Source organism: Artibeus jamaicensis, unplaced genomic scaffold, assembly GCF_021234435.1.
Source record: "Artibeus jamaicensis isolate MK-2021 breed Jamaican fruit bat unplaced genomic scaffold, CSHL_Jam_final contig_594, whole genome shotgun sequence".
Taxonomy (NCBI): domain Eukaryota; kingdom Metazoa; phylum Chordata; class Mammalia; order Chiroptera; family Phyllostomidae; genus Artibeus; species Artibeus jamaicensis.
Genome location: NW_026521898.1, coordinates 1,850,201 through 1,862,701, shown reverse-complemented (window position 1 = coordinate 1,862,701; position 12,501 = coordinate 1,850,201). Strand labels below are relative to the sequence as shown.

The 12,501-nt window shown below is 37.0% G+C and overlaps 1 protein-coding gene across 4 annotated transcripts; it reads left to right on the top strand.

Annotated features, from left to right (window-relative positions):
* SERPINB1 (serpin family B member 1) lies at positions 1 to 11,569 on the top strand. Of its 4 annotated transcripts, none has more exons than XM_037145370.2 (8): positions 35 to 109; positions 633 to 705; positions 1,293 to 1,468; positions 3,304 to 3,441; positions 4,024 to 4,141; positions 5,084 to 5,226; positions 5,312 to 5,479; positions 6,571 to 11,569. In XM_037145370.2, exons 3-8 carry the CDS (start codon positions 1,301 to 1,303, stop codon positions 6,970 to 6,972), a joined length of 1,137 nt encoding a protein of 378 aa, XP_037001265.2. In that variant the 5' UTR covers positions 35 to 109; positions 633 to 705; positions 1,293 to 1,300; the 3' UTR covers positions 6,973 to 11,569. The 4 variants fall into 4 exon arrangements, with proteins under 4 accessions (XP_037001251.2, XP_037001237.2, XP_037001265.2 ...); XM_037145351.2 differs by having other exon boundaries at positions 85 to 109; positions 638 to 705; XM_037145356.2 differs by lacking the exon at positions 633 to 705 and having other exon boundaries at positions 1 to 98.
* Positions 11,570 to 12,501: the final 932 nt, after the last annotated feature.

Genomic DNA, 12,501 nt, shown 5'->3' with positions numbered 1-12,501 from the left:
CCTCCCCCGCCCCAGGGCAGCCGCGCCCCACTTCTGCAATCACATAAAAGCGCTGCAGGCGCTTCCGTCATTCCCGGATCCGGAGCACCACCCAAGCAGTGAGCAGCGGGTAGGGCCGGGCCCGAGGACCTTGGAGGAAGTGGGACTGGGGTGGCAGGCAGGGGAGGGCCCCCAGGGCTCGGATCTGCGAGCCTCCTCCGCCCGACACAGGCCTGGCCCTCCGTGCCCTGGGGAGGCCGCGACCCCTGCGTGTTTGCCCGGACTGCTTTGCACCCCACTCTCACCCCCACCCCGACCCCAAGTCCGCAGTGCCGCAGCTCCCGGGCGAGACTGGATACCCCGCAATAAGTCCTGGGCGCTGGGGCAGGCCTGGCTGCGAGGGACGGAAATTGGGCTAATGTGGCTGGAAGCCAGAGCCGTGAACTGAGATCGGAGTATTTTTCTTTCTTACTTCCGGAACTCCCTTCCTCCCTGAGCTGTCTGTGAAATTTTCTAGGCAGTCCAGGGAATGGGGGCGGGGGGCGCTTCCCATTTCTGAGGATGGAGGGAAAGAAGGAGGGAGAGGAGGCCAGGGTGACCCTACAGATTAATTTCCAACAACAGCAATAATAATTCAGTGTATTACTTGCAAGCAAAGCAGCCCGCACAACTCTTCTTCCTTGTCTGTATGTGGGGAAGCTAAGCCTCTCAGAGAAGTCACGACTGGTAAGCTGGCAGCCAAACCCAGTTGGAAGGCTGGGTCACCTGCACCAGGAGGGAGTGTCATAGAGGATGCTTGCCACCTTCTGGCTGGTGGCCTGCAGCATCTGATCCTGGGGCCTGTGTTGGGTTTTCAAACTCTCATATCTTATACCGCTATGGGACACTTAACCTCTCTAAACATTAGCAACTGAAAAAAATGAGGATAATTGTATCACTCTGGTGGAATTTGCTTTAATGCATGACTTTTTAATAGAAACATTCTTATTTCAAGTAAAGAGTGAGAAATGTGTGCTCCCGAAGGTCAGAGCCCTTTAGGATACCCTGGGTCCTGAACCTGGGTGGCTGATAGATCCTTGGACAGTTATCCCTAGTTCCCACATTTATGCTACTGAGACAGTGTTCTTTCCTTCTTTAATAAAGGAAGGGAGGGAGGGAGGGAGGAAAAGGAAGATAAAAAGGAAAGGGGGAGGGAAGGGAGAGGAGGGAAAAGAAAAGAACAAGTTCCAGGGTGTTTCAGGGCAAAGAAGACATGGAGACATGCCACTGCCTGATTTGCTGGTGTGCTTGGGCCTCTCTGTTCTACACTGTAGCCTTCACCATGGAACAGCTGAGTGTGGCCAACACCTGGTTTGCAGTGGACCTTTTCCGCACCCTGAATGAGGCCAATCCTACTGGAAACATCTTCATCTCTCCCATAAGCATTTCATCAGCTCTGGCCATGATCCTTCTGGGGGCTAGAGGCACTACTGCAGCACAGATGTCCAAGGTCAGTAGAAACAAAGAGAAATAGTATGGTTTCCCTGAAAGCTTGTACTAAAAAGGTGTACCTTTGAGCTCTTACAGTGTATTTTACTTCATTATGTTTTAAAATTTTTATTGTATTTTTTCATTACCCTTCTACACTTCTCTCCCTCCTCCCCAATCACCATACTTACGGTGTATTTTAAAAATTGTATTTCGGCCGAATGACATCAGGGCACATCCTGGGAAATCCCTCAGATCGAGGGAAAAGAACTTTTCTTCTCTCCTCCTTCTAAGATAAATAAATAAATTTAAAATTTTTGTGTTCCACGAGTATACGTTATAAGGCCAGACTTTCAGAAAAGCCCCAAGAACAATTCATTTTTATGCAGGCTTTCAATCACAATCGAGTTTTTACTAAGCATATACTATGTACCAGGTACTGTTTTTTCTTTGGCTGAAGATTCAGCAGTGAAGAAAGCTACAGAAACCCTTGTTAGTGTGTTGCTTCTATTCCAGTGGACAAATTTTTTAGAGCAACTCCTCTTGGACTAAGATTTTGTGTTTCTGCTTTGCATGTAACCTGCTACACATAAATAGTGCCTCTTATGTAATGTTACTTTTAAGGACAAATAACACATAGGAAACACATCACAGTACAGAAGTTGGCAGTGTCGCCTTTTTGAGGGAACTGGTGACCGTGTGCTTCTGCACTCCTGAAGCCTAGTCCTGTATCTGGCACTGAGTGCCTGTGTGAGCAGGAGGGCACTACAAGAAAAGGACAGAGGTGAGGTGTGGCAGCTGCAGAGACAGTACCAAGCCCTGGATGATATAGGTCACTCTTACAGTAGGAGAAGAAGCAGTAATGCATAGTCGCCTAGCCTTCCACCTGACCTTGTTGGGTGTGGAGGGCTACTTGTTCTTTAATTCTGAGAGGGGAACTCCGGCTCTCCTTGAAACTAGGGGAAATGAGTCCCAAAAGCAAAAGTCTTTCTAACATACCCATCACAAATTATATGGTGTCTGTAATTAAGCAAGGTCCATCCTTAGATTCAAGTTTATTGACCTGTTCCAGCCACAGTGCTTCTGTTACTATATGTTATGAAAACCAACCATTTTTAACACTGCAGATATTAAAAGTATATTAAAGTTTTCCAAAATCCACCAGGGATTTTATTACCTCAAAAATAGTTTTAGGGGTTCCCTTACATTTGTATTCGATTATAACAACTATGCAAACATTCCATATTTTGGTAAGTAACTGAACTTTGTATATTGCATAGGTTTGTTCTTTGCATGTTAAAACAAGGAACCAGCCCAGGCCTCATAAAACCATAAAGGGACACTTGATTTGTAGTGTGGGAATTAAATTTTTGCCAAATATTAAGTTTATAGGTGTTATTTTTAAATGAGTTACTGATAGTGTAACTTACAAAACCTCTTAATCTGTAATATCTTTGTGTTTTTGCATAGGTGATGATTCTTATTTTTACTGTTTATTTCTGAGAACTTTCATTAAAACTATATTTGATACAGAATTTACATATGAATATACATTTATGATTTTGTTGGAAAAAGCAGATGTGTAAATACTTAGCTTATTAGGCACTCGTATTTGTGGAACTATAATTGTAACAAAAAGTGATATGAAACAGCTTCAAATGTTATTTTTATTTCTCACAAAGTTATAAATTTTAGATTCTCTATTATTTGTTCTCCAATGAAAAATTAATTAAGTATTGGGCTGGGAATTATCAATAATTCATAATAAAAACATATTAATCTAATTTGATAGAAGCAAATGCCAAGGAATCAGTTTCAAAATAAATGGTTATAGAAAGAATTTTTTTTACATTTTAGACTCTTCATTTTGATGCAGTCGAGGATATTCATTCAAGATTTCAGAGTCTGAATGCTGATATCAATAAGCATGGAGCTCCCTATATTCTGAAACTTGCTAATAGGTTATACGGCGAGAAAACCTGTAATTTCCTCTCTGTAAGTACTTTATGGTCATGTTCTAAAATTTACTAGACAATGCAGACATTCTTCAGCACAATCAAGTCACAGAAGACAGTTTTTATTTTTATAAACATTCAGAAAATGATGCAGGATGAAAACATGACAATATCCCCATTAATTGATATGATTTCACTTCATAGTCTTCACAATGAACAGATTGACTCTGGCTGTTTTACTAAAGCAAGAGTGAATTCCATAAGTTACTTCCAAGAGCAATCAGTATATACTTATTTATGAAAATATTAATCAGAAGTTGGAAAAGAGTTGGTCAATTTTATATAATACCAAAACTATATAACTGTTCACTTAAAAATGGATAAGATGGTAAATTTTATGTTATATGTTTTTACCATAATGCAAAAAGTATAAGGGTTAGAATTTTTTTTTTGTTACAGTAAAATGTATGGCTTTTAGGGCAAATTCTGTTGCTTTAAGGATTTTAGAAAGCCATTTCCGTATGTAGTAGGAGTTACTCAACGCATTTTCTTTCTTCTTTCTTTCTTTTCTTCCTTTCCTTCCCCTTGCCACGCTCTGTCTCTTTTTCTTTCTTTCCAACAGGAGTTCTTAGCTTCAACTCAGAAAATGTATGGTGCTGAATTGGCCAGTGTGGATTTTCAGCGTGCCTCTGAAGATGCAAGAAAGGTGATAAATGAGTGGGTCAAAGGGCAGACAGAAGGTGAGAGAGTGGGTCCAGTGTAGTCATTACACACTGGTCTTTTTTTTTTCTTCTTTCCACCTTCCCAACCAGCAAATGATTCCCCTGCCCTTTTCCTCTGCCCTCATCCTGACCTTGGCAATAAACTCTGCCGCTGCCCAGTGGTAGACAGCTTTCAAATGTAGAAATACCCCAAAGTGGAAACTTCAACATGATTTAACTGAAGCAGCTAAATATTTTTTCCAGTAAGTTCTCAAAGCTACCTTTTAAAATTAAAATTAACATTGAATGTAAAATAGAAAGGGTAAACTTTTGAGGAAAATCCAGCCTGGTCACATTATGAAAAGAATATCTTGATACTTGTGACATAAACTGCTGTGGCCATAAATATTTTTGCCAACATCTTGCCTGAGTGCAGGGGTAGTAGGTGGCACTGGCTCTGTCTCAGCTGTTTTCCCGCTATAATTCTCTAGTCACGGAGTGAGTCAAGGCACCTACTGAACACCTGTATCCCATACAAGGAGTTCTTCACTGCCATGCTGTGGTCACGGGGGAAATTGTGTGTGGTGGAGTAACTGTTACTACCCTTTGGATACTTGTTACAATCTTTTTTATGAGAGTAGCTTCCACTTGGAGGATTTGAAGAAGCAATTTATTTACTAGTAACTAAAACCATTTTCATTAAGGAATCTTTTTTATGCCTGAAAAAGAATGACCATTCACAAAATAAGGCTTATTGTTTCTCATACATTCCAGAAATTTTTCCTGTTTTTAGCTCTTAAACCCTTTTAGTTGGTTTATTTAACATTGAAACATCCTGGTAGGGCCTTCCTAACCTAATATGTTAAAGGAAATTAAGTAAAAAGTATCTATTTGAATTGAATTTTAGAGCTTATTAAAGAAATGTCAGTTCAAATTTGGAATTCTGATATGTGAATTTTTTTAAATACTTTATCTTTTTAGGGAAAATTCCAGAATTGTTGGCTGTAGGTGTGGTCGATAATATGACTAAACTTGTGCTAGTTAATGCCATCTATTTCAAAGGAAACTGGCAGAAGAAATTCAGTAAACAGGCCACGACCAATGTACCTTTCAGACTGAATAAGGTGAGGTGATGTAGTTATAAAACTACTCTTTGCTCTAAAAGAGAGCAGATAATAATGTGAGCGACTTGTTTTTCCAACTGTCCAGAAAGACACAAAAACAGTGAAAATGATGTATCAGAAGGATAAATTTCCATATGGCTACATCGAGGACCTTAAGTGTCGTATGTTGGAACTGCCTTACCAAGGCAAGGAGCTCAGCATGGTTATCCTGCTGCCAGATGACATTGAGGATGAGTCCACAGGTCTGAAGAAGGTAACAGCCCCTGCACTGGTGTTCCATGTTTCCTTCTGATGTATCAATTCTGCCTTGTGTGTATGCCATGTGATAGGTTCTTACGTGTTTACTGATACTGCTTGATTGTCCTTTTCAGTTCTTTGCATTCTTTTGTGAATTAGCCCATCAATGTTTGCTACTCGGAAGCCCTAAGAGTTTAACTTTTCAGCTATTGTCAGTGAATGGTTCTGGTGGGGGCCACTTAAAGATACCTATTAAATTTAACATAGGTCAGTGGCAGCTCATGGAAACTCCCTTAAATAAACTTTAGAGGAAAGTGCAGCAAAATTAGAATTGTTTTACTGAAACAAATTTTTTAAAATTAAAAAAGCCCAAAACATGTCTGGTATATAGTTTTATCTTGTACTATGAAATCCTAGTATTACGCTGCTCATTCTCATCACGATTCATATAGATTGTGAATTAAATTTCTAAGAACTACATGGTAGAAAAGACTTGTGTGATACATTAGCTTGAAAGCTAAGGCTGTTTTCTAACGTGAACTATGTATGATGTTTATTATATATAATTTAAAGTTGATGCCCTTTCTTGCCAGGCTAAGGTAAAACTGTGAAGATTATGTTTTTTCTTTAGTGTCTCTAGTCTGTTTTGTGGTTTTTCTTTACCCTCTTCCTAACCAAACTTGTTATCAGGAAGGGGTTTAATATTAGCCATTTGCATGTATAAAGAATGTATTAAAGTCAAGGTGTTCCTTATTTTAATTGTATTTCCACATTTGTCTCTTATCACAGTATTCCAGGGTGGAAGAGGTTTAAGAAGGCCTGGATGGATGGATGCGTGGGTGGGTGATGGATGGATAGTTGGTAGAGCCGATGTCCAGAGTCCCTGTTACTTGGGCCCTTAATAGCTTGGAACACAGCTCTGTTCCATTATCACCAATTGCTAAAAAGAAATGAAATCCTCCAAATGGAGTCTGTTCTGGCACAAAACATGAAGGAAGCTAATTAGCAACTGATATTATGAGTCCATTCGTTTAAATAATGTTTCATTACCTTACTTATATGAATGAAATTGTTCTCACCTGTTCTGTTTGCCCATTGTCATTCCAGATCGAGGAACAATTGACTTTGGAAAAACTGCATGAGTGGACCAAACCTGAGAATCTGCATAGCACTGAAGTCAATGTTCACTTGCCCAAGTTCAAGCTGGAGGAGAGCTACAACCTCAACTCACACCTAGCCTGCCTGGGTATAGAGGATCTCTTTAATAACAGGGCTGATCTGTCTGGCATGTCAGGAACCAGTGATCTTTTTATTTCAAAAATCATCCACAAGTCTTTTGTGGAAGTAAATGAGGAGGGCACAGAGGCAGCAGCTGCTACAGCAGCCATCGTTGCCTTCTGCGCACTTACGTTTGAGGAAAGTTTTGTGGCCGACCATCCATTCATTTTCTTAATTCGACACAATCCCTCAACTAACATCCTGTTCTTAGGTAGACTTTCTTCCCCTTAGAGACTGGAAATACAAGGCCAAACTCAGAGCTTTATTACCTGCATTTGCAGTACTAATAGTTTTCATGTTTCTTTAGCAATAAAACTACCATCCCAAAACAGACCTTTAATTTCCTTTGTAAGGTCAGCTCTGTAATGTCACTGCATTTTGTAATTCAGCTCTGTTGGCTGTTCATACCCATTAACTTTGATACGGGTTTCTATTTTCTATTTTTATATTGAAAATTTTTAGTGATTGCTATTAATGCATCAATCAGATGTGCAAAATCTTGACAATGTAGTAATCTATGAGATTGCTATACTTTCTTGATAGCCATAGGAAAAATTATAATACTGTAATTTATTTCACAGATAGATTTCTGGAAGTCAAAAGAGAAATACTCTGATTGTCAAAGGGAGGCTTAAAAACAGATATTAAATTGAATATAGGAGAGCAGCCCCATTAAAGTTTGGGTTATAAAAATAACGCTTGCCTTGGCCAGCGTTTCTGACCATTCATTCTATGAGATTAGTATTCTATTACAATCCTCCAGTTTTTAAACTATTAAAGATATGCCTGGTGATAATTTGGCCTTCCCTTTTTATTGTCCTTTATCTTCCCTGATATAATTTTTGTGGGATCACAAGGAGTTGAGAAGCAGGTGTCTTATAAACAATGCCAAGAAACTGCAAAAAGAAAAATGTAGTAGGAAAGACTGTCAAGCAAAGAGGGGTTGCAAAGGTTTCACTGTCAGCTGGATTCTTGTGTTTTCTTATAAAGGCTCTTGACTTTCATCTTCCAATACAGATAGTTACAGCAATGGGATGGCTTAATGCAATGCTGAATGGGGGACAGAAGCCTCTTTGATTAATATAAACCTTTGTCAAATGTACTCCTTAGAATAGGGCTTGAAACACTGCACTTCCTAACTCCTACAAAGCTGGTGGACTGGCTAATAATGTTTCCTGAGATTCCTCTTAGCCAGACTGATCTCAGCCCTCTTCTTGTTTTCACCCAATTTCGGAAGTGACAGGACTATAAAATGGTGTTCTTGGACTGACAGTACTGACATCCCTGATGATAGTGCCTCCACTGAAAAAAAATTTTTAGCAAATCTTCCTTGCATTCCTTTTTTTCCCTTAAAATACTAGCATCTACTATATTCTAGATTCCCTTAGCTATAGGAAAGCAAGAAAAACAATAGTCACTGCATTCTGTAATTCTTCTCTTTGGGCTTTTTATCCTAAAATCTAGTTGGTGATCTAGAGTAAATTGTGCTAATCGAGTAGACTTGGTTAATCAAGTTGAACTTCAGGGTCCCAAGCAACTCTAGTTAAATCCTTCTTTTTATATATGAAGGAACAGGCCTATGGACTGTAAATAAATCGTTGAAAGTTAAAACAACTAGTAAATTCCAGAGCAGAAACTAGAATCCAATTCATATTTTATGTGGAGAACTTGTAATGGTGAACTAGGTAACTCAGACCTCTTAACAACTAAAAGACCAAAACAACTAAGCACTGGCCCAAAGTCAAGGGAGAGCTGATATGATCATGAAGAATTACTAAGCAATCTGGGATAAACTGGTGAATATGGAAAATGGGATCACTTTTGCTCCAGGGATGTTTTCTAATCCAAAAGAAGTAAGTGAGAAGTGAAGCAAGGATTTTGATGATGTTCAAGGACAGGGAAGCAAAGTTTGGACCTGTCAATAGTGGAATTCCTATTATAACTCATGTGCTTTTATTTGGCACCATAAGAGCTATACCCCCATGATTATGAGTGAAGCAGCTCAGAACACAGCCCTAAAGTAAGTCATTGGACAGCCCCCAAAATTCCAATTCTTGGTATTGGGTTATAATTGTTCTGGTTTGCTACTGCCCAGAGCCACATGGCAGAAGGAAATAAAAATCATCTCTGGGGACAGATTACTCCTAAACCTCAAATTATTTTTATAGCCTGCTTTTTAAAATACAATATCCAGCACATAATCAAAGATAATTGGATCAGTGAGGAGCCATGGCAACATAAAACAAGCGCACACACACACGAAGAATGCAAACAAGTGCAGTGCTGCAAATATTGGAACAGTGATAAAAGTCAAGACTAAGCATTTCAGAAAATAACTAGAAATTTAGAAGAGGCACTGCATATCTGGATAAAAATGAAATAGAAACCCTACAACTCAATATACAAAGAACAAAATAGATAAGACTTATCAACAAATCAGAGATAGAAGAAAAGTGAGTTGTCAAATCAGAAGAAATAATTTCTTTCAGAAAGACAGCTATAAGAAGTAAGCCCAGAGAGAGAAAAGGGGAGAAGATATAAAAGAAAGGGTAAACAACTGAAAACAGTAAGAAAATGCTTAATAGGACAAGAGAAGATGAGACAGTATGAGGCAGAATAATATTTAAAGATCTAACTTTTAAAATGTGTATTCTAAAACTAATGTAAACATCAATTCACAGATTTCAGAAACCCTATTCAACCCCCAAATAGAATACCACAAGGAAATCCATCTCTAGTCACATTTTAGTAAAACTGTAGAAGTCCAGAGACTATAAGAAAGGATCATAAAAGAAATAAGATAAAAATGTAATAAAAAGGTGAAGTACCCTCAGGGGAGCAGCAGTTTGAGGGACAACACATAAATCAACAGAAATTATGGAGCCAGAGATTGTAGACTGATTCCTTAACATGCTGAGAAAAACAACACCAAAAGCCCTGCCAACCCAGAATTACTCTACACCCAGGAAAAACATTCCTCAAGGTATTTTCAGGCAAACAAAGGCTCAGAGAGTTTATTATCAGCAGACTTCAAAAAATTCTAGAGAATATTCTTTATGTAAAAGGAACATCAAAGTTGTAAAAAAGGAACAAAGAGCAAGAAAACTTAGGAATATGATAAATTAAAATAAATTTTGACCATAGAAAATGAAGGTAAAATTTCTAAAGTCCTTGCATTTTCTGGGAAGAGAATGAAAGTACAATCACTGTCATGTGCTGCATAATAGCATTTTGGTCAACAAAAGACTACATCTACCTTGGTGGTCCCATAAATCAGAATGGAGCTGAAAAATTCCTATTGTCTGGTGATATCAGAGCCATCATAATGTTGTAGTGCAAAATTTTACTCATGTGTTTGATGATGCTGGTGTAAACAAACCTGCTGTGCTGCCAGTTACATAAAAGTATAGCAGATACAATTATGTAGAGTACATAATACTTGAAAATGATAATAAATGACTATGTCACTGATTTATGTAGTTACTATAATGTAAGTTTTAATAATTATTTTACAGGGTAATTTTTCTACTTATAAAAAACCAGTGTGCTGTAAAACAGTATGAAATGTTACAATGGCTGCAGCCTCATGTATCTTGTGTTTACTGTCTCCCGACTGCATCATTTTCTCTTGTGCTTGACTTAATGTCATGTTGTTTTTACAGTAACATGCCATAGAGAGTTTTTGCATAGGAACAGTAGACTGCACCATATAACTTAGGTCTATGGCAAACTTACTATCCAGGTTTGTGTAAGTACGCTTTATGGTGTTTGCACTACAATAAACTCACTTAACAGTGCTTTTATTAAAATGTATCCAGAAGTGGCATATATCTGTGCAATTATATTAGATTCTGATAAGTCAATACATTTTGTACTCTCTAAGGTAACCAAAAGAAGAATAGTAAAAGGGTCCATAACTTCCAAAATAAACCAAAGAGAAAAAAGGAAAAATGAAAAATACATAATCAATCCAAAATAGGGAAAGAAAAAGAGAGGAAAAGAGACACTAAACAGAAATGACAAATAGCAAGGAATCATACTAAACTCCAAATATTTAAATAATTATTTCAAATGTAAGTTGACTAAATATTCCAGTTAAAAGACAAAAATGGTTAGACTAGATTTTAAAATACTATATGCTAAAAACATACTGTATGTTGTCATAGGAAACATATTTCTAACATAAATATGAAATTTGAGAGAAAAAAGAATAGAAAAGACATGTGAGGCAAACACTGACCATAAAAGTAGATGCAGCTATATTAGGCAAAATAGGTTTTCCTATTCTAGTAGTAAAGACAGACACCTCATAATGATAAAAAGATTCAGATCATTAGGAAAATATGACAGTTCTAAATTTGTGTGTACCCAATAATGAGTACTCAAAATGAAACAATAAAAATTTTTTTAATTAGAGAAGAAATTGGTTGGTAATTTGATAAGATAAGGATGTGTATTGCAATTACTTAATCAGAACTTAGTGAAGATCTTAGCTGATACAGTAACTAAAGAATAATAAAATATATAATAATGTGAAAATAAGAGCAAATATAATATTTCAGATAATTATTTTCATCTAAAGTCTAAATTATTAGAATTTAAAAATAAGTAAGGTGTTACTGGTTACAAGTACAATTTACACAGTTAATTTGTATTTTTATGTGATATAAAGTCTTTTTAAATGTTTGAAAAAGGATTTATAATAATGTCCAAAAAATGTTCAAATGTCTAGGAATAAGTCCAACAAGAGATGTTGAACACTTCTATACAGAAAACTATAAAAGTTATTGAGAAAAAAATAAAGAAGATGTAAATAAATGGAGAGCTATATTATGGTCATAGTTTATTATTTTAAATATGTCATTGAGCTACATAATCAGTGAAATTTTACTTTAAAAGACAACAGATTTTTTGTTTTGTTTTTGGTGAGATATCCCAAGTGGTTCTGATATTTATATGACAAAGCACAAGGTCAAGAATATCTAAGACAATATTGAAGGACCATATGAGAGGACATACTCAATAGAAAAACAACATATTCTAAAGTTGAAGAAATAAGATACAGTGGGTTCTCGTGCAAAGATGGTTAGACATGGAAGAAAACAGAGAGCCCAGAAACATGAACACTGCTTTATGATGAGAGATCATCATCCCAGTTTGTTTGAACAACCTGTTTATGTCTCTTGTTCTTCTGCTATTATTAGCAATGTCTTTTACTTTGAAAATTTAATCAATTTGAATAAATTTGAATCATATGGACATCATATTTCTGACAAATATGGTACTTCAAGGTTGTGAGTGAAGGGAGGAAACTTTCAATAAATGGTTCTGGAATATTTGGGAACTCATACGGAAAAAAATTAAAGTTGATTCCTGCCTTAAACCTAAACAAAAATTAATACCAGGTGGACAATAGACAATAGACTTAATTGTGAAAGCAAAAACAATAATGCTTTTAGAAGATAATATTAGAATATATCTTCACGTACTTCTGGAGAGAATGAATTCTTTATTATTATTATTATTATTAATTATTTTATTTTTAAAATATATTTTATTGATTATGCCATTACAGTTGTTCTATTTTTCCCCTTCATTCCCCTCCACCCTGCACACCCCCTCCCCACCATTCCCCCCTTTAGTTTAATGACCATGTGTCTCAAGTTCTTTAGATTCTATATTTCCCATGCTATTCTTGCCCCCCCATCTATTTTCTATCTACTGTCTATGCTACTTATTTTCTGTACCTTCTCCCCCCTT